This window comes from Molothrus ater, chromosome 3 (assembly GCF_012460135.2).
Source record: "Molothrus ater isolate BHLD 08-10-18 breed brown headed cowbird chromosome 3, BPBGC_Mater_1.1, whole genome shotgun sequence".
Taxonomy (NCBI): Eukaryota; Metazoa; Chordata; class Aves; order Passeriformes; family Icteridae; genus Molothrus; species Molothrus ater.
This window is the reverse complement of record NC_050480.2, coordinates 58961737-58980053: the sequence shown is the minus strand read 5'-3', so window position 1 is coordinate 58980053 and position 18317 is coordinate 58961737. Positions and strand designations below refer to the sequence as shown.

The 18317-nt window shown below is 37.6% G+C and overlaps 2 protein-coding genes across 3 annotated transcripts in view; one reads left to right on the top strand and one right to left on the bottom strand.

The window, feature by feature from the left end:
* The window catches only part of AKAP7 (A-kinase anchoring protein 7), an 80117-nt gene that overhangs the window by 13787 nt on the left and 48013 nt on the right, over nt 1-18317 (top strand). For both annotated transcript variants that reach the window (XM_054514377.1, XM_036404569.2), the window contains exons 5-7: nt 2110-2270; nt 8836-8948; nt 17977-18121. In XM_054514377.1, coding sequence (XP_054370352.1) covers nt 2110-2270; nt 8836-8948; nt 17977-18121 — 419 coding nt within the window. The remainder of the gene's footprint in view (nt 1-2109; nt 2271-8835; nt 8949-17976; nt 18122-18317) is intronic.
* On the bottom strand, nt 13306-15741 carry MSH5 (mutS homolog 5). The gene has a single exon (XM_036404568.1). It carries the CDS (start codon nt 15739-15741, stop codon nt 13306-13308), a length of 2436 nt encoding a protein of 811 aa, XP_036260461.1.

Sequence of the window (18317 nt, the reverse complement as noted above, 5' to 3'; positions counted from 1 at the left end):
CAATACAGAAAGAAAACAGGAATTACTTCTATAATTCTAGCTTGTGTTCACTTAGAATATGCTGGTTTAATTATTTTTTTAATTTCCTTTTTGACTTTAGATCAAAGTGCTTGTAAACTTTTTGGGTATCTCTGTGGATTAGTTGCACTGAGCGTAATTACCATTTGGCATTGTAAATACTATTTGGTATGGAATAACAAGAAAATACCACTGTTGTGTTTTTAGCTATTGACTCAGTAGAAATGTTTGTCCTTGGGCATTATTCTTACAAAGCCATTGTTAGATGTTATGAAGTGGTTGATAGAATACAAAGGCAAGATAGCTAGAGTGAGATGACAGCTATTTTTCTACATATTTTAGTGTTTGCAAGATTATAAATAAAAGAAAAAGTAGAACTAGATCTTCAGTGCCACAGTGCTAAACTGAAAGCACAGTGCACTGTGTGGGTTGACCTTACATGGAACTCATTGGGTGGACTTGGGCTGGTCAGTGAGTTCTGCAGCAGACCCTACAGTATGGAAATATAAATCTTTGTTCAGCTAAAGAACAGAGCTTTCCATGGACTTTCTTTGGACTAGTTCTCACGTGTAAAAACTCCAGAGATGGATTTTAGATACATTCATGAATCAATACTTAAAAGCCCTCTGCAAGCTTCAAATTAATTTGACTCAGTGTATTTGAAATATCTGTACTTGTTTTGGACCAATTTTTAGGTTCATGTTGGTAAATAAATCTATGCCTGCTTACATATGAAGTAATCTGACAGGTAGAACCAGTATTAGATGGTGTTTTTGAAAGATCTTGAAGTACAGCACATAAGGAAGACGCAGGAACAGGCTTGTTTAACAGTGATAGGAGGGTAGGTAAGTGACAGAGACTACACTTACAGTAAAATATCTTTTACAAGGAACAAGGAACGTTGGTGTTTAAAATGGTTATAAAGGAACTAAAGTACTTCTAGCTTATAGATTAAAACCCTCTGAAAAGACTACAAGAGGACTCTATCAGTGAAGGAAATTCTGTCATGTAATCAACCTTCATGTGTTTCTTAACTTATCCTAGGTTCCAGTTATGCACAGTTCACATCGAGTCCACCTTGTTAAACACAATGGAAATGTGTAGAGATTCTTGGAATTGTACAGGCTTCAATGAAATAATTTAACCTACCCTAGAAATCGGTGATTGCTTTCATCCAGCTAGGACGGAAAAAGTAAACATACCTCTTTTGAGCATTTTTAACCTATTACTGCCATCTAGCGTTTATAAAGTCTGCATCGATTTGGGGAAAAGATTACATTCAGGTTAATTGAATAGAATTAAAACTGTGAGATGTGAGAAATCTTTTAGAAAACACTAAAATGTTTATGTGGTTTTTGTTTAGAATTTAAACCACTTTTAGTGCAGGTCAAAACAATTATTTCATGTAATTGTACATGCACTTGATGTGGCTAATTAAGATGATTATTAAAAGGTTTCTACCCTGTTATTGCAGTTATAGTGTGCATGTCTCTTAGCTCTTACAGAAAGTAAATGTAAATTGAGATTATACTTCTTTTAATAACAATTCTCCATGAGCTTAATTGTAATTTCCATATAATTTTATCATTATATATATAATGTCAGATATTATATATATAATATCTGTTTATAATTTAACTAACACTTTTGTAACTTTTACTGAAGAAGAATCTTAGTTCAATTGACATATCAGGACAGGAAAAAAATTAATTTAAGAATGGAAAACAAAATGCTTCTAAGTAATCATCTTTTTTAAATGGGATTCACAAAGTAATAGGGACACTGTCATGTTAATATCTGGATACCTTGAGGACTGAGATAAACCATTTTGAGGAATTGCACCCACTGCTAAGTCTGCCTTTATTATTTGTTTGGTTTTACAGCACAGTGTATGAACCACTTTACCTTTATAAAATGGTGGTAATAATAATAATAACAACAACTGTATTGATAGAAATTAGTGCAAAAGTACCACAGTAGATAATAAATTGGTACTAAAAATATCTTTGTTACATTTATTGATATAATGATTAATAGCAATATTAACAGCAGAAATGTATTTGACATTGGTCTTTTATTTCCTCTCAACAGAGCAGTTGGTGCTCTTTCAGACAGCAAAGTTTTTGTAGATGATCTCCTGAAAGGAAAAAGAGTGGATTTGTCTTTTCAAGGAATTGATCACTTCAGAAATCAAGTTGGATTTGCAAATTTGGCAGAAAATGATCATACAGCACTACTTAAGGAAATAGCAGGTACAACTTGTCAATCTACTTTAAGTGTTTTAAAGACTTCTCAACAACCTAAATGCGAATTTAGTCAATATTAATTTACCTTTAACAACTGTAAACGCTACATAATTAATTTCCTAGCCTACTTTGCATATTTCAAAATTATGTTAATGAATTGCAGACAGTACTGTTCTCTGATAGCTTTTTATTCAGTATATGTAAAAAATATAGTGCAAATTTGTAAATGGGATGTAAAGACTCCATGCTACCTTGTTTTGGTCCCATTTTTATCTGCCTATGAGTCTATACTTAAACTATGTTGTTTACAGATATTTAATAAAAATTCTCAAAGAACAGTACTGTCTGTAATTCATTGGTGTCCTTTAAAACTATCCCAGCAATTCCAACTATTCCTTGGAAAGATTCTTTAAAGAGTTTTTCAGTATTGATGAATTATCTTTTGTGTTCTGAGGAATGTGAGGTCACACCATTTTTTAATAGAGCAATAACCCATTTTGCAGAGTAGCAAGGACTGCTGCTGTCACACTACCTCTTTGCAGTCCAGTACAGAGGGAAAAATTGAAAGTCTTTATTAATATAGTGTTTCTCTAGCAATTCATTAGTTTCATTTCTGAAGTGCAGCTGGTTTGACCTTTTACAAAGACCTTAGTTGAATTTATTAAGGAATCACTGTTTTGCTGCTTCCGAGATTATGTATGGCTTCTGCTATGTTCTAAGGTGAAGTTTGATTTAATGTTGTTATTTTGTGTTGTACATTAATGAAGGAGAAATGTTGAAAACATAGTCAATAGAAAATAGATGAAGTTAAATTAGCTTTCAAATGGTAGGAAATCATTTAGTTCCATAAATTATATAAGAGAAATTGTTTGATAATAACATCTGAACGTGGTCATTGCATGTCTGCTAATACCAGTGTAGACATAGGTTTGCCAGAGATGGAAGTCCAGGAAAAACAGAGCTAATGTGAATCTTCTGTTCTAATTTTCTGGTTACTGCCCAAAAATCCATTAAAAGACATTAGCATCATTTAATTATCTACCAGGAATAATGCTAAACAGTTCTGACAGAGGTTTGAGTATTTTAATAACTCTCTGTCCAAGTCTTTTTAGAAATTTTGCGCTTACAGTGACATATACAATTACAGGACATTTTGAAAAACTTTCTATTTTCTGCTTTGCTGCACCACAGAATATTTGAACGACTGTTGAGGTTTAGTCCCAGCTGGCAGCTCAGTCCCTCACAGCCACTTGCTCACTCTTCCCCAACCATTTTGGGGGAGAGAGTCAGAAGAGTAAAAGTGAGAAGACTTGTGGGTTGACATAAAGACAGTTTAATAGGGAAAGTGAACACCATGCACTCAAGCAGAGCAAAACGAGGAATTCATTCACCATTTCCCATGGGCAGGCACATATTCAGCCCTTCAGCGATTCAACACGGCTCCATCACTAAGAGTGATTTGGGAAGACAAATGCCATCCTCCTTCCTTCTTCTTTCCCCAGCACTATATATGCTAAGGGTGATACCATACAGAATAGAATATCTCTGTGGTCAGTTGGGCTCAGCTGTCCCAGCTGCATCCCCTCCCAGCTCCGTGTGCACCTCCAGCCGCTTGCTGGAGAGGTGGGCTGAGAAACAGGAAAGGTCTTGGCTCTGTGCAAGTGCTGCTCAGTAGTAACCAAGACATCCCTGAACTAACAAACCTCTGTTCACCATAAATCCAAAAAATAACCCTATACTAGGTACTATGAAGAAAAGTACCCAGCCAAAACCAGTGCAAATACTAAGTGAATTTGGAAAGAGTAATGAAGTGCTTGGTTTTTATTTTGATAACTACATTGTAAATGCTGCTTGAAGCTGATGAAAGTGAATAAGTGAATCCTGTTTTTTTACCTACAGGATTTGCAGATGTTGATTTTATGGATTAATGATGCGTGTTATGGTCTGACCATGAGAGGGAGCTTGTATTTCACAAACTGAAAAATTACTCTTCTGTTTATACATACAAATATTTCATTTGCTTTTGGTCCTTTGTTTTTAAGAAATGTTGATTAGTTGTCTTAAGTATTTTAATTCAGTTAGGACTGCACTGTATTACAACAGTCAGTTAGGCTGACATGCAGTACAACTGACTTAGTCATTTTCTTTAACTTTAGTTGTGTATAAATGGCATTTAGGCTAATCTCTTTGAATTGATTTCCTAGCAGTCCACACTAGAGAGTAAGAGAAATGGAAAGTGAGTCATACTGTCCATCTTCTTCTCTAAAAACATTACAGCTTTACTTGAGCATAAACTTACATTGCCACCATACGAAAGCAATCTTACCCCTTTGTGCAGCCACATGGAGAATTTAGCTGTGGAAAAATTAACATTTTAACCTTTGCCAGCTAATTTTTAGCCTATTTAGCTTGCCCATGAAGTTTACTGAATAGCTACATAACTGTTGGCAGAAAGACAGGAGCAATGGCAGGCATGGGGCTAGAGAGAAACAGTCTATTCTGACAAGGATAATAGTTTAAAGCTCATCAAGGATGAGCTTCTTTAAAAATTGTGAATCCACACATTTAGCATCCATTTGAGGGTGAATTCCATTGCCCTCCCTTCAGGCAGCCAAGGGAAATAGTTTAATTCAGTTAATTTAATTCACTTTAGTTACAGATGGCTGAAGCTATGATAAATGAATTTTGCCTCTTGTCAGTTGTTCTTAGGTCATTTCACATGATGAAAAAATTGGGAACTCAGAGGTATTGTAATTTTCCATTAGAACAACTGATTTGTACAAAGTGAGGAAAAAGGTGACAGTCCAAATTGCTGTTGTTTAGTTAGGTGGGACTGGAAGCATTCTCTGAAATAATGAAATTATTCTCTGAAATCATACTGAAAACAAGGACAGCAAATGCTTTTAGATTTTAATCTACATTCTTTTACATATTGTGCTGCCTAACACTGAATTACAATTGCTCTGAGAAATAGCTCACTAAAATGAAGCAATATGCTTACTGTGATTTAAAAGAAGGTACTATCACTCCCTTCTTTTTGTGGTCATAACAAACTTATAGAAAGTATTAGAATGGCTTGAAGCCAGTATAAGAAGAAAGTTTTATTAGGAAGTTCTACTTATGTTTCTTTTTCAGTTCAGGACTTTACCTTCACATTGTCACTGTCTTGTAATGCTTAGCTTATGTACTGACATTGCTAGGCCCAGCTGCTCCATGGATACTACTTTATGAATGAGCTCATCTTTCTTATGTATATGTGTGTGGTGATGGAGAGAAACAGAACAACCCATGCATACTCCTGATGAGTGGTTGAAGTAACAGTATAGCTTGCTGATACATGGCAGTGGTCTGGGACAGTGACAGCTCATTGTAGAAAAGTCAAACTAATACACAACCAAGGGGCAGTGGAGGAACTACTGGAAAACTGGCTGGACTCTGGCTTATCTTTTGGCCCATCTCTTAAAAAGCTCTAAGAATTTAATAATTTTAGCAGGGCTTAACATTATAGTTCTAATGGTAAGTTATCTATGGTCAGCTTTTCTTCATTTCCAAGTGTAAAGTCAAAAAAAAATCAATAAAAAGACAGAATACTGTTTCTAAATTATAAACATTTTAGTTGAAGGAACATGGTTTTGAGACAAGCAGAAATTATTAGTCTGGAAGTAAACCTGCATCTGTAGCATGTTTCTGTATCTAATGAAGTCTTCGGAAAGAAGATGGCCATTTGTATTATAGAATATGGCTCGATAAGCAATTTTACTATGAATTGTTCTGTATTGATCTAGCTGTTGGATTTTTGAGCTTTTCCATGTAAAGTGGCTCTGAGTAAGCTTCATATATCACATTTCCATTCTAATTATAGGGAAAGAGTTGTCTAATGGATTCAGCTGCATCCAGTGTAAGAGGCAGATGACATTCAGTAATTTTGACATTATAAAAATGAGGTACAAAATGATATTACAGAGTACTTCAAACTGTATGAAAGGCAGTCTAAAAGCTGTCCAAAAATTTGTTCCAGGAAGTCATTGAGCTTGTAAAAATAGCTTTAACATTTCTAGGGTATACTTTGAAGCTGCAAACATCAGTCAGCCTGAGGCTAATAAAGGAAAACATAGATTTTGTTTGATTTTTCAGTCTAAGTAGTAATGATAACATCTGGAGGAAAGATGGAGAATACTCATTTGTCAAGATGCCTGGGCATTGTCTGTCTATTTTTCTCATCACTGGCCTCTAATTTTTTTTTAGTTTAGGTAATCTCCATCATTAAAATTAAAGTAAAAACTTTAACTTTTGTGTATTTGCCAGTCAACAAATCCACTTTTATGCTGTCTCACAAGCCTAGAACTTTCTCTTGCCCACAGCATCCATGTGTCCTTTCCAGTTTCTTCTAAATCCCTTTTTGTAGCCACTTCTTCAAAGAGCTTCATGGATATTAATAGCATTACATTATCTTGTAACCTTCCTGTACTCTCAGGAAAACATTTCTCTTTATTTCTTTTTTTTTTCCCTCCACTTAGTCAGATTTCATTCTATTTTTCATTATTTTTGAAGAAGGAAACCTTGTGTTAATTACGTTCATAAGTTACCTTAACCAGTAAAATGTCGCACTTCTTGTACATGTTAAATTCCACAAAACTGGGGCTATCTGTAGTCCCAGCAAGCCCAATGTCTTGAGCCTGTGATGTTTAATATGTCTGTGCCATGACAAACTGTGTGAGAAATATGATGGCCCTGAGAACATGTGTAGACACACACCTACACATACATAAATCTGTTACGTTAAAACTGCAGACTCTCTCTCTTCTTGCCTTTCTCTTCTGACCAGGGTTTTCATTGTTTTTTCTTGATTGGAATTGCCAGGTATGGAAGAGGATTTTGGAGATACATTGAACAGCTACCGAACAAAGCTATTTCGCACAGAACAGAGACAGGCAGGCTGGTGGTTCTGTTTAGCAGGGTAAAGTGCAGGTGCCCAGCTGTCCCACCCAATTCCCACACAGTCACAGCACTGTGTGATTGGTCTGCCCTGCTGACATCCCTGGGTTCATACCTGGATCAGAGGCACATTGGCAAACCTCTGCTCTGATACTAAGCTCTTCCCAGAGTTAGGAGGGGACACTTGGAGAGGTGCAAATCTTCATCCGCACAGATCCTCAGTGCAGAGTGTCAGATAAGACTGCATGGCCTAAGATGTGATGGCAGAAAAAAAATTGAGTTTTCAGAGGAGGGAAAAAAAGACTGCTATGCACAAGACTGAGTCAGAACATCACATGGTAATGTAAACCTGGTTCTGATAAGATTTGCTGGAACATCAAAGTCAGTGGGTCCCCAAATTGTGCTGTTCAGAGAACAGATACAGGAGCCAGAAAGCTCAGTGGGGATTTAGTGTAAATTTAGAAATGTCTCCGACAGACAAAATTTAAAATCATACAAGTAGGTCAGCTGTACTTGTGTTGTTTGCTTCCCGATGTGATTCTGTTTCTTCCAGGTATCAGAAAAAGGACTGTTGAACTATCAGGCAAAAAAAATAATATATTTAAATGAACATACATTGTTTTGTTAGGGGCTGATTAAATCTTTGTGATAAGATTGATAATTTTCCCCCTATTTTGATTTTAGTTTGATTGTATGAGTGAGCTAGACCAACACCTGGTGAAAAATTGGAAGTTGTACTTGCAAAGAAATAAAAAGCTTAAGATTTTGCAGTTTTTCTGTTTTTCAGCAATAGAAATACTCTATTTCCCAGTATTATTTTTACCATAGATTTTTTTCAATTTTATCTAAACCTTTTGTCAACCAGAAATTTTTCATGTTGAAAGTATTTAATCTAAATAAAACCATGGAACATAATTCAGAAGTTGCACTGAAATTTATTTCCAAGACATTAAACATTACATTGGGCAGATGAGTTGAAAAATAGTAAACTAGGTCAGTATTGTTGAGTTGTTTTCGCCTACACTTTAAACAGATAAAAGTAGGAAAAAGTACATTAAAAGAAGGAAATTAGCTCAGAAGGCAACAGCGAAACTTTAAAACCCAAGCAAAAATCATCAGCACACCTAATATGTTCTCTAATGCTGGCATGTAAATCCAGTGCCAAAACTTAGAGCTTTCACTTCCGAATTTCCTTTGGTCTGAGTGGGAGATTACAATAATAGAGATAATAGAATTACCACAGAATACTGGTTTTGAGTTGAGAATTCTGTTACACACTCAGAGTTTTCCCTAAGTTTCCCACACTTCTAGTGAGAGTGACTCCTGAACAGTGCTAATGTTGAGTTTCTATTTTGATAGCAAAATCAGACAGCATGAACAGCTTTCTAATTGCCATTATTTAACTGATAGTAACTGCAGATATTTCACATGAAATATTGTATCCATGTTCACATGAAATAATATAAAGCTCCGAAGAAATAACATGTACTTTTAAAATTAAGTAGAAGTCTTCCTGCCTACTCATCATCTTGTTTCTTTCACGTAAAGGACCCGTGACTAAAATTACATTTGAAAGCACATTTTAAGCATTATATTATGTAATTTATGTATTTATGCAATTTTCTCCTCCTGTCAGAAACTATGAAAAAGATATTTCAAGAAAAGGGGATCATGACAGGAGAAGAAAGAGCTTTTAAACCACATCTGACCTTCATGAAGTTGTCAAAATCAACAGAGCTACGTAAGCAGGTGAGCTCACATTTCACGTAACTCAGCAGCAATCTAGAAAGTTTAATTTGGAGATGGACAGTGTTCTTAATGCTGTAGCATCATATTTGCTACTTTGTAACCAGCTGAAGAGGTAAGACTTTTATGCTTTATAGAAATAATTAATGTATCTACTGTAGAAGCAGTCCTGTACTTAATTTATTGCTCTTGATATTCTCGGTGCAGTAATATCATGGTCTGTTTTCTGTTGGGAAATTAGGCAAGACCAAAGGATAAAAGTACTTGTTCAGAGTTGCAGAACTCCCATTAGGGGGTAGATTGTATGCAGGCCATGTGTTTGCTGAGTTTTGTTACTGTATAGGAGAAAATGAGCAAATAAACAGTAGAATTTCTGTTTGGATATGCATAGTAGGCAGTTAGTTCCCCACTGAATATGCTTTAGTGAATTTCAGAGTAATGAGGAAAAACTGTATATCATGTAATTTAATATATCTTCTATATTCTCTCTTGCAGGCAGTTATTTCTTGCCCATTTATTATGGGCTTTTTTTACAAAATACACAAATACATGAAAATAGGATATGACTGTGATTAAAATACATAGAAGTAGTACTAGTGTATCTTTTTTTTAATTTCATATTAATTTAATTGTAGTACTGTATTATTTAACAAAAGGTCCATACATTTTTTTACTGACATTGTATAGAATGTTTTATGTGATTCTTTAACATTGACTAGGAAAATCATTTTCAGAAAAAATATTTTAAATAAGAATTAAAGTACATAAAACTAATCTTTTAAGTTGATTTTTTGTTAATAGTGGGTTGAAGTTAATAATTAAACTTTAAAATTTAATTAGAAGTATCTCTAAAAATGCTGAAGGTGCATGTTTTAATTAAGTAGTGTTTTGAAATAAGTAGAAAGAAGGTAGTGAGATTTGAGATACATCAAGAAAATTTGAGGGTATGTGTACTTGTTCTAAAAAAGAAATAAAGACTTAGCCACAGGATGCAGGTGGTATATGATAGATATTAAATTTTTAAACTCACAGAAGGCATTTGCTTGAAATGACAGTTGGGTTTTTAAAATGCTAATTTTAAAAATTCACAGATCTTCTAGAATATCAGCTGTTCAGTGATTTAACTGGTTAAAAGATCTGAGACAATCAGGGTGGGATTTTTGCTATTCTGTGTTTTTTCTGTTTTTTGGCTGGTTGGTTGTTTCATTTACATTTATCTACCTTCCATGAAATATTAGCCAGGATACATCCTTTCTGTGTTCTGATATTCACTGCTGCTGACAGAACCAGGTCAATGTCATTCCAAATCATCTTCCTGAGCCCTCCATAATGCTGGATAATGCATATGATCTACTGCATAGAAGGATACTATGTATTAAAAATCTGTACATTTTTCTCTGTCAATTCAGTGTGAGGCATAAGCATCAGTCTTTACTATAATTTTTTCTTTCATTGTATTCTTGCACTTAGTTAGATAGTTTAATGCATTTACAGAAAACAGTAAATAAAAATATGTATCACAAAAGGATTAATTATTTGTCAGTGCATTTAAATACGATGTCTAATTTCATTTTCAGATCTTAGAACAATATGAAAAAGAAGAAAGGGAAGTGGATGAAGGTTACATGAGCAAGCTTATAAAAGAGCAAATAGTACTGAAGTGGTTGAGTATAGTTCTCAGCCGTAGCTTTATATAACTATATTAATTTATTTTTTAAATGTAGCTTCCTTATTTGCAACAATATTCTGTTAAGTCACCCTTCTCTCAATGACATCCAAATTCCACCAAAGTTTTATTTTGGGGGGAAAAATATCTGTTTTTTAAACCTTAATATAACTGTAGTAATTTTGAAATGTATGTATTCTGTAGAGATTTTAACTTTTCCAGAGTTAAAAATTGTATTTACAAAGCAAAGAGTTTGAAAATTTAGAACTAGTAAAGATCTCAAGAAATCCAGTTTTCACTTTGAAGGCACATCATTAAGCTAACAATGGTAAATCTAAAAAACTTGGAAACAGATATTAATAAAGGATGGAAGTGTGAAATAAAGTGGATTAGGAAAGAACTATGTGGTTTACTGTATCCCCTTCAGCTTCTCAAATTAAAGGACTTATTTACCTACTCAGAAGCGGGACCAACTTGTTCTTCATGTTGGACATTTCTCAGATTAGATGTGCCACTGAACACTTCCCCAAAAAGAGGAGGTATAGTGTGCTCCTAGGTGTCCTTGTAGAAGGAGACAAAGGGATATAATTTACTTGCTCATGTTCAGCTATTTTCAGAATTATTTGAATGAGAAGAATCCTGGGTTAGTATCGTTATCTTCTATGCAAAGAACCTAATGAAGCACGATAAAAGAAGCAACTGGAGTTTTGTATTTGAAGATAATGTTTCTGTTCCTGCTTCCCTCAATCACCTCCTAAGTTGCCACCAGTCAGTCATAAGCCCTGTGTTTTCCATTTGTCCAGATTCCTATTTATTTCAGGGTGTGTTGTGAGGCACTTCATAAATGCTCTATGATGTTTGAAGGTCCTTTGATACCCAGTACTGCCAGAACCACAAATGCTGTGAAATGAATTTCATAGGTAGAAGATGACTGACAGCTAAATTGCTCTGATGGCATCTGCTTAATTAGTGGAGAGTATATCTCTAGCCTAGACAATGGTTGACAACAAAAAATGCTGAACTTATAAATCATGAATCTTTTGTATATTATATTCCTTTGTACGGTGTATCTTTACAATGCTGAATGTATAGTCAGTAAAAGAGAATATATTATTGAGAAAAATATTTGTATTTGCAACACTTCTGAGTATTGTTCAAGGCCCGATTCACTGTTGCCATTCACTTCAATGGTAACATCATAATGATACCAGATGTTATGCAGACAGTATTATTATGATTGCACCGGAAATAGCATTAAATGCACAATTCAGTAATTTGGTTTTGTATTTTTTAATGTAAAGTATGTTAAACTTCTGTCACTTTCAAGTTTCATACAGAAATAGCATAAGGTACTTTATTTGGTAATAGTTTCCTTTATCATCAAGGAGGAAATTCCACACTGAAACAAACCCAAAGCAGTGTGTCAAATTTCAGATCTTTTTGATGTACGCTGATATTCATCTTTTTGCTATCTTCAGCCAGATAACCAGATTACATGTTCAATACTGATAATTATGAAGGGATTTAATTTTTTTAAAATGTAAATTTTCTCTCAGTTTATGTGACATTAATATTTTTGGCTTCTTGAAATGACATATAGATGAGAGATGTAGTATGTCTTTTATTTGCCATAATGTAAGTGGTTAGAGCAAGTTTTGGCAGACAATAAGCTATCTAATGTCTCCTCTGTCTTATTTACATGAGGAATCTCAGGCACTTGCCTGGCTGCAGGAAAGGTTATTGCTTTGATAGTGTTTAGATATGGCTCTTGCATCATTAATTTTTTAATGAATTTTTCTTGCATATGCATACGTAAAATACTGTGTTCAGTAAAGATCCTTTACATGACAAGAGAAGTAAAAGGGAATCCTCCCTTTGTGGTATTAATCCTCAAATGTTAATAATTGAAAATAGAATAGAATATGTGAAGTTCTCTCTTCAATTCCTAGAATTGTAATTTTGCCTTTATACCCATGAGGCACAGACACATAATATGCACAATACAACTGTATCATACAGAACCTTAAAGAAGAGAACAGTTCTCAGTAAAACTAAGGTACTGCTATTTATCAGTCCCCACTGAATCTGACCACCAGCATTCTTTTTATAACTAACTCCTGGGATCTCTGCCATTTGGACAGAAAAGCTGGTATAAGAAAAGCCACAAAGCCATTAAATCCCTCTGCATTGCCACTTATGCCAGCCTCTGTATCAGTGGTTTGTATTGGGACTGCTGTTAATTGTTGGCACAAGAATCTGAGCCCCATATTTATTTGGAATCTTTTATGGTGTTCCTAAAATGGCTGAAACCATCAGTTTGGCACAATATGAAACAATAAACACGTTCCTTTAATAGTCTTCTAAGACCAGTAGAAATGTGTTGTGACTTTTCTGCAGCATATTTTTTTAATCTGAGGTTCCAGTAACAGGGACAGAAAATGCAAACTGAGTGACCCAACAGCTGTAAGAGGTTCTTAAAATTATTCCTCTTCATACACTCATATGATGCACCATATTGCAGGGATATGTAAGTACTTGGTTTAAGCAAGAAGAAGGAGAAGGAAGGACGTAAGTACAGACAGTTTGTTACAAGCTAAATGTCCTGGGAGGTGTCATGTCATAGTGATCATTCTTTAAAGTCCCAGACTCTCCATGGTAGGTATGATGCAGTCTATGTATTTAGACATACTCTGGCTACAGGACTGAGGCTGCAGAAGGCAACACCTCTTTAGACATGAACTCTTCCAAGTCCACCTGGGGATCGTCAAGGTCTATGCAAAGAAACTTTTCCACAACAGACTTGCATTTTTCCATCCTATCACATTTTGAAGGATGATCAAGACGTTTGATAGGTTTTCCGTTGCGTATCAGTTCTGATACTTCCACTCCTCTTTCAATAATTTTGGCTGGCATTCCTGCTAATGCAGCAATATTGGCAGCATGACTAATGGTGGACATGCCCTGTTTGATCTGGTAGAAAAATATCAACTCCTCTCCATCCTGATGGGTCTCCATGGTCAGGTACTCCAGAAGAGGTGTGTCAGGCAGGAGTTCTAGCTGCATTAAACTGTGAAAATTAGTGGAGACAAAGACCTGTGGACACTGTGTTCCTTGTCTGATCCAGTATCTCAGGACAGCAGCCAGAAGGGACAGGCCATCCAGTGTGTTGGTGCCTTTACCAAACTCATCAATAAGTACCAGGGACCTCTCTGTGGCATTGTTTACAGCCTTGGCAACCTGGTTAAGATCAATCATGAATGTGGAGAGCCCTACAGAAACTGATTCCCTACTGTGGATTCTTGTATAAATCCCATCAATTACTCCAATCTCTGCCTCTGCTGCAGGGACATAACTGCCGATGAAAGCCATGTACACTATAAGACCTACCTGCTTTAAGTAAACACTCTTTCCAGAGGAGTTGGGCCCTGTGATGATCTTTATTCGTCTAGTAGCCTCACCGCTGTCCACAGGATTGGCCACAAAAGTCTTTGCACATAGTTCCATGAGTGGATGTCTCCCATCCTTGATGTGGAAGCCGTGGCGGTGAGTAAAGCGGGGTCGGCAATAGCCGTTCTCCCGGGCTGTCGCTGCCAAGGCTAGCAGCACATCCAGGTGTGCAGTGTACTCAATCACGCTGTAAAGTACTTCAGACTTCTCCAGGATCCTTGTCTGCAGCTGGTGCATGATGAGTGTTTCCTGGTCTCTGATCTCACAGTGCAAGTCACCCAGCAGGCTGTCTAGCTCCTTGGTCCGGGCACTTCTGTAGTGCAGTTTATCCTCTGACAAGAACATGAAGTCCAAGCCTTCAATTTCAAAGTCAGTCTTATCCACCATATTTGGGAGGCGTGGAATGGAGAGAAGGAACCCAATCAAAGGAATGTAGATGACAGCACAGGAGGGAATCTGATTGTCCAAAGTCTCCAGTTCTTTTCGTGCCACTTCTGTAAGGAAGTCTGACAGTCCCATCAGCTTTCGTTTCTTCTCATCAATCGTGGCATCTACATTGGGTCTAACAGTGAAGCGATTCTCAGAGAGGCTGCCTTCCAAGTCTACCACTTTGCTGATCAGGTTAGCAATGTAGTGCAGATCATCAGTGAAGACACGTGAAATAGTCTGAAAAAGTTCAATAGTGTTGGGCAGAGAACGACATGTGTCTCTAAGGCACACTGCATTGTAAGCTGTCTTATACAGTGCTTGCCAGTCACTAACTTTTGTGTTGGAAAGAGTCATTCTCTTTAAAATAAGAGGCACATTTTTAATATTCTTGAGGCAGTTTTGAAGAGTGAGGACTGTTTCGTGGTTCTGAGCTAGCAGGAAGAAGTTGATAACATCCAGCCGTTTGTTCAGCTCTGTCAGGTTCCGGGTAGGTCGTGTGAGCCACAACCTCAGCAGTTTTTCTCCCCATTTGCATCTGCAACGGTTTAAAATTCCAAATAAGCTAAATCCTTCTTTTAGTCCACTGGATAGCTTGTACACAGAAGGATGGATATCACTTTTAAATATCTGAAGGACACAGTAAGTGTCTTGGTCCATATTCACAGTATCTGACAGCACAAATTTTTTAAAGGCCAAAATAGGAACTGCTATACTGCTGTCTTCGAGTTCAACTCCAACCCTTCTTCTGTCTAGAAATTTAAGGAGCCCCCCTAAGGCTCGTATCATGAGTGGACTCTCAAAAGGGATGATTGAGGACAAATAGAGAATTTTCTCTGTGGCAGTCATATGAGATGGAATAAATGGAAATTGCCTAGACAGGATCCGTTGCTTGCTGACTTCTAGACCAAAATCTATGTTGGGAAACAGGACAATTTCTGGTTTTCCTATGTCTTTATCACCAGCAGTAGCTGTTAGGTTGGTCAGGAATTTAGCAATATTCTGGTCCTGTTTTGCACTGGTCACTATGCATTGAGGGTTAAGTTCCCCAATCACTTTTTGCAGTAGCTTGAGGTCTTCATTATCAGGTACGTCAGGCATGAAGTAGACTGAGCAATCTTCTGTATCATAGTAAGTAATCGCCAGCTGCCCTGCATACCACAGAACAGACATATGTGTCTCTGAGCTCTCTTGCTCCTCTTGCTCAGGCCCAAGTGCTGGTGGTAAGACACAGCTCGTGGCTGACGTGGCACTCATCTTTTGGCAAGAGGTATTTTTATTCATAACTCATCCAAAAGGTCCTGAGAAGTAACTTTAATTGACAACAGGAAGTTAACAGATAGTCACTCTTCCAACCCTGGAGAATCTAAGATGCTACTAGGAATTAACTATACATGTTCAAGTAACACAGCCAGTAACTACAGCCACTTCTAAGGCTTCCAAGGAAGGAGTAACAGAGCTAACTACCAGCAATAGTTTTACAGTTTTTCTTTGTATCCTTTATTTTTTTTAAGTCTATGTGGACCCAAGTACCCATAAATACAGTAACATGGACAGACACGTATATCCATGCACAAAATCATCCCCCCTCAGAGGTTCGTGACATGCACCTACGCTGACCGTGGCTTCTCTCAGCAGTGCAGCCCCACAGCCTGGCCATCATTTCAGGGTCGCAGCCCCATATTTATGCTGCAGCATCACGCAGCACCAGTTTCTATAGAAGTACATAAGGGATGGGACATACCAATAATCCCTGTCAGCACCTCACTTTCAATCCTCTCCCACTTCTCTGCTCGCTTCTCGCCCTCCTCACCACGGACGGGCAGCTCCTCTCAGCTGCTGCGCCTCCCTGCAGCCCAAAGGTTTTGTACTGTTCCCTTTCCCTTCCTCCCCGGCGGGAGCTCGGCTCTTCGTCGGGAGGGCCTGTCAGGGGCCCGGACCCGCCTCTGCAGCCGGGCCGCGCCCACAGCGGCCCTGTCCCGGCCCTGTCCCGGCCGGCGGGGCGGCCGCTCCGCAGGGAGCGACCCTCGGGCAGCCGGCGGGCCCCGCTTGGAGGAGCACCTGGTGCTGTGCTGGGTTGTGGGCTCTGGCACACGGAGCCCAGAGCTGTTTGCCTCTCTGCTACCCGCGCTGTCACCACTGGAGCCTTCCTGCCCCTGGTCACAAGGCTGACTGTGGCAGTAGCTACCAGTGCTGCATGGGTTCAACTGCTGGGGTAGCTTGCTGTACCTTCCCAGCGACACGGGCAGGAAAACCAGACATTGTAGGGCTGCCAAAAGCATTCTCCTGGTGCTCTGGCAGTCCTGCAAGAGCTCCTCGTGCCGTGCCTCTCCAGGCCCGTGTTACTCGGCTGTGTCCTTCACAGGCATCATCCATTACAGTGCTTCCTCGAGAGGCAGATGTCTTCCTCCTCCCCTTCCAGCACCAAATGCTTCGAGTACTCTTGTTTCTCACCCTCCCCCATAACAGCTTATCTTATTATCAGCATCTGTATTATTCCCATGTGGTAACAACTTTTCACTTGCATCTCTACTGCTCCAGACCCTTTCAGTTAAGAAATGAGCCATGACCTTCCCATGCGCCTGCATTCCTTCATCCTTTCACATCTCACTGCAAGCTGCACTCCAGGAATTGTTCCAGTTACTAAAAATATCATAGTTTTCCCATGGCTGCTTTTCCAAATACCTTTCAGTAGTGCATCACAAGCACGACTCAATTCCTGAGCATTCAACATTTGATTCACGCCTTAGCAAACTGTCTTGGACAAGCAACATCCCAATCTCTTGTAAATGTTATTTTTTTATTGGAGCATGAAGTTGTGATTTTTACCTTTTCTTCATTTCATTCCAGAAGAACTCAAGGCTTCACATTTTGACAAGTGTTCTCCTGGCTGAAAGGGTCTTTTTTATTACTAATTGATGTCTAACTGTATTTCCTAGAACTGTCAGCCAAAAAGCAAGGAATGATGATTTAATGTCAGAATAACCTTAGTACATAAGGACTAGTGTAGCCATAGAATAAAAATAGATTAAGTAATTACTGTGAGGATGGAATAAATGTAGACTCCCACAGAGATTTAGACTCTGAAATTTCCATTTCTTGAAATGAAAAACATCCACCACTAGATGTCATCATTTCAGAGATTTAGGAAATGAAAAGACATTTGACCTTCTCTAAAGTAGATTTTACTTTTCACACTGAAGTTAAAGCAGTTGTAGCCTTGTGTATGCCTATTTGTTTCCTACAAGACTGAAAAGGAAGTGGTGAAAGGAGGACTAATGACACTTTTATTTTATTGTTATTTTCTGCAGTAGACATTGCTTCCCTATAACAGAAGATTTGGCATATGACTATTTCTGTATTCCTTTTGCATCTTGAAGTACTTTTCCATACTGATTATACTAATGGTTAAAATGCAAACTATAGGAATTAAATATGAAAATTCAGTGTCCGAGTAGAATGCCTAACTGAATTTTATATTGCTTTTTAAAGGTGAAAAAAATTGACTCTAGTCTGTATGAAGATTTCAAAAACCATTATTTTGGAGATGAGATCTTGCACCGCTTTGATCTTTGCTCCATGTTGAAAAAAAAGCAGCCAAATGGTTACTACTACTGTGAGTCCTCCATTGTTTTTGGTAAGTACATCATCATTTTCTTCTGGTCAATTGCGTCTCTGAGTTATATGTGCAGAGAGCCATTTTTTCTGGAGTGTGTGTTAGGAAATTCTTGTAAGATCCATGGAGTCTGACAGAAGTCTCTCCCTCAGCCTTGGCTCTGCAGGAATTCTGTGCAGTGGTTTTCACTGACAGCTAAAGTTTATGTTCAATTATC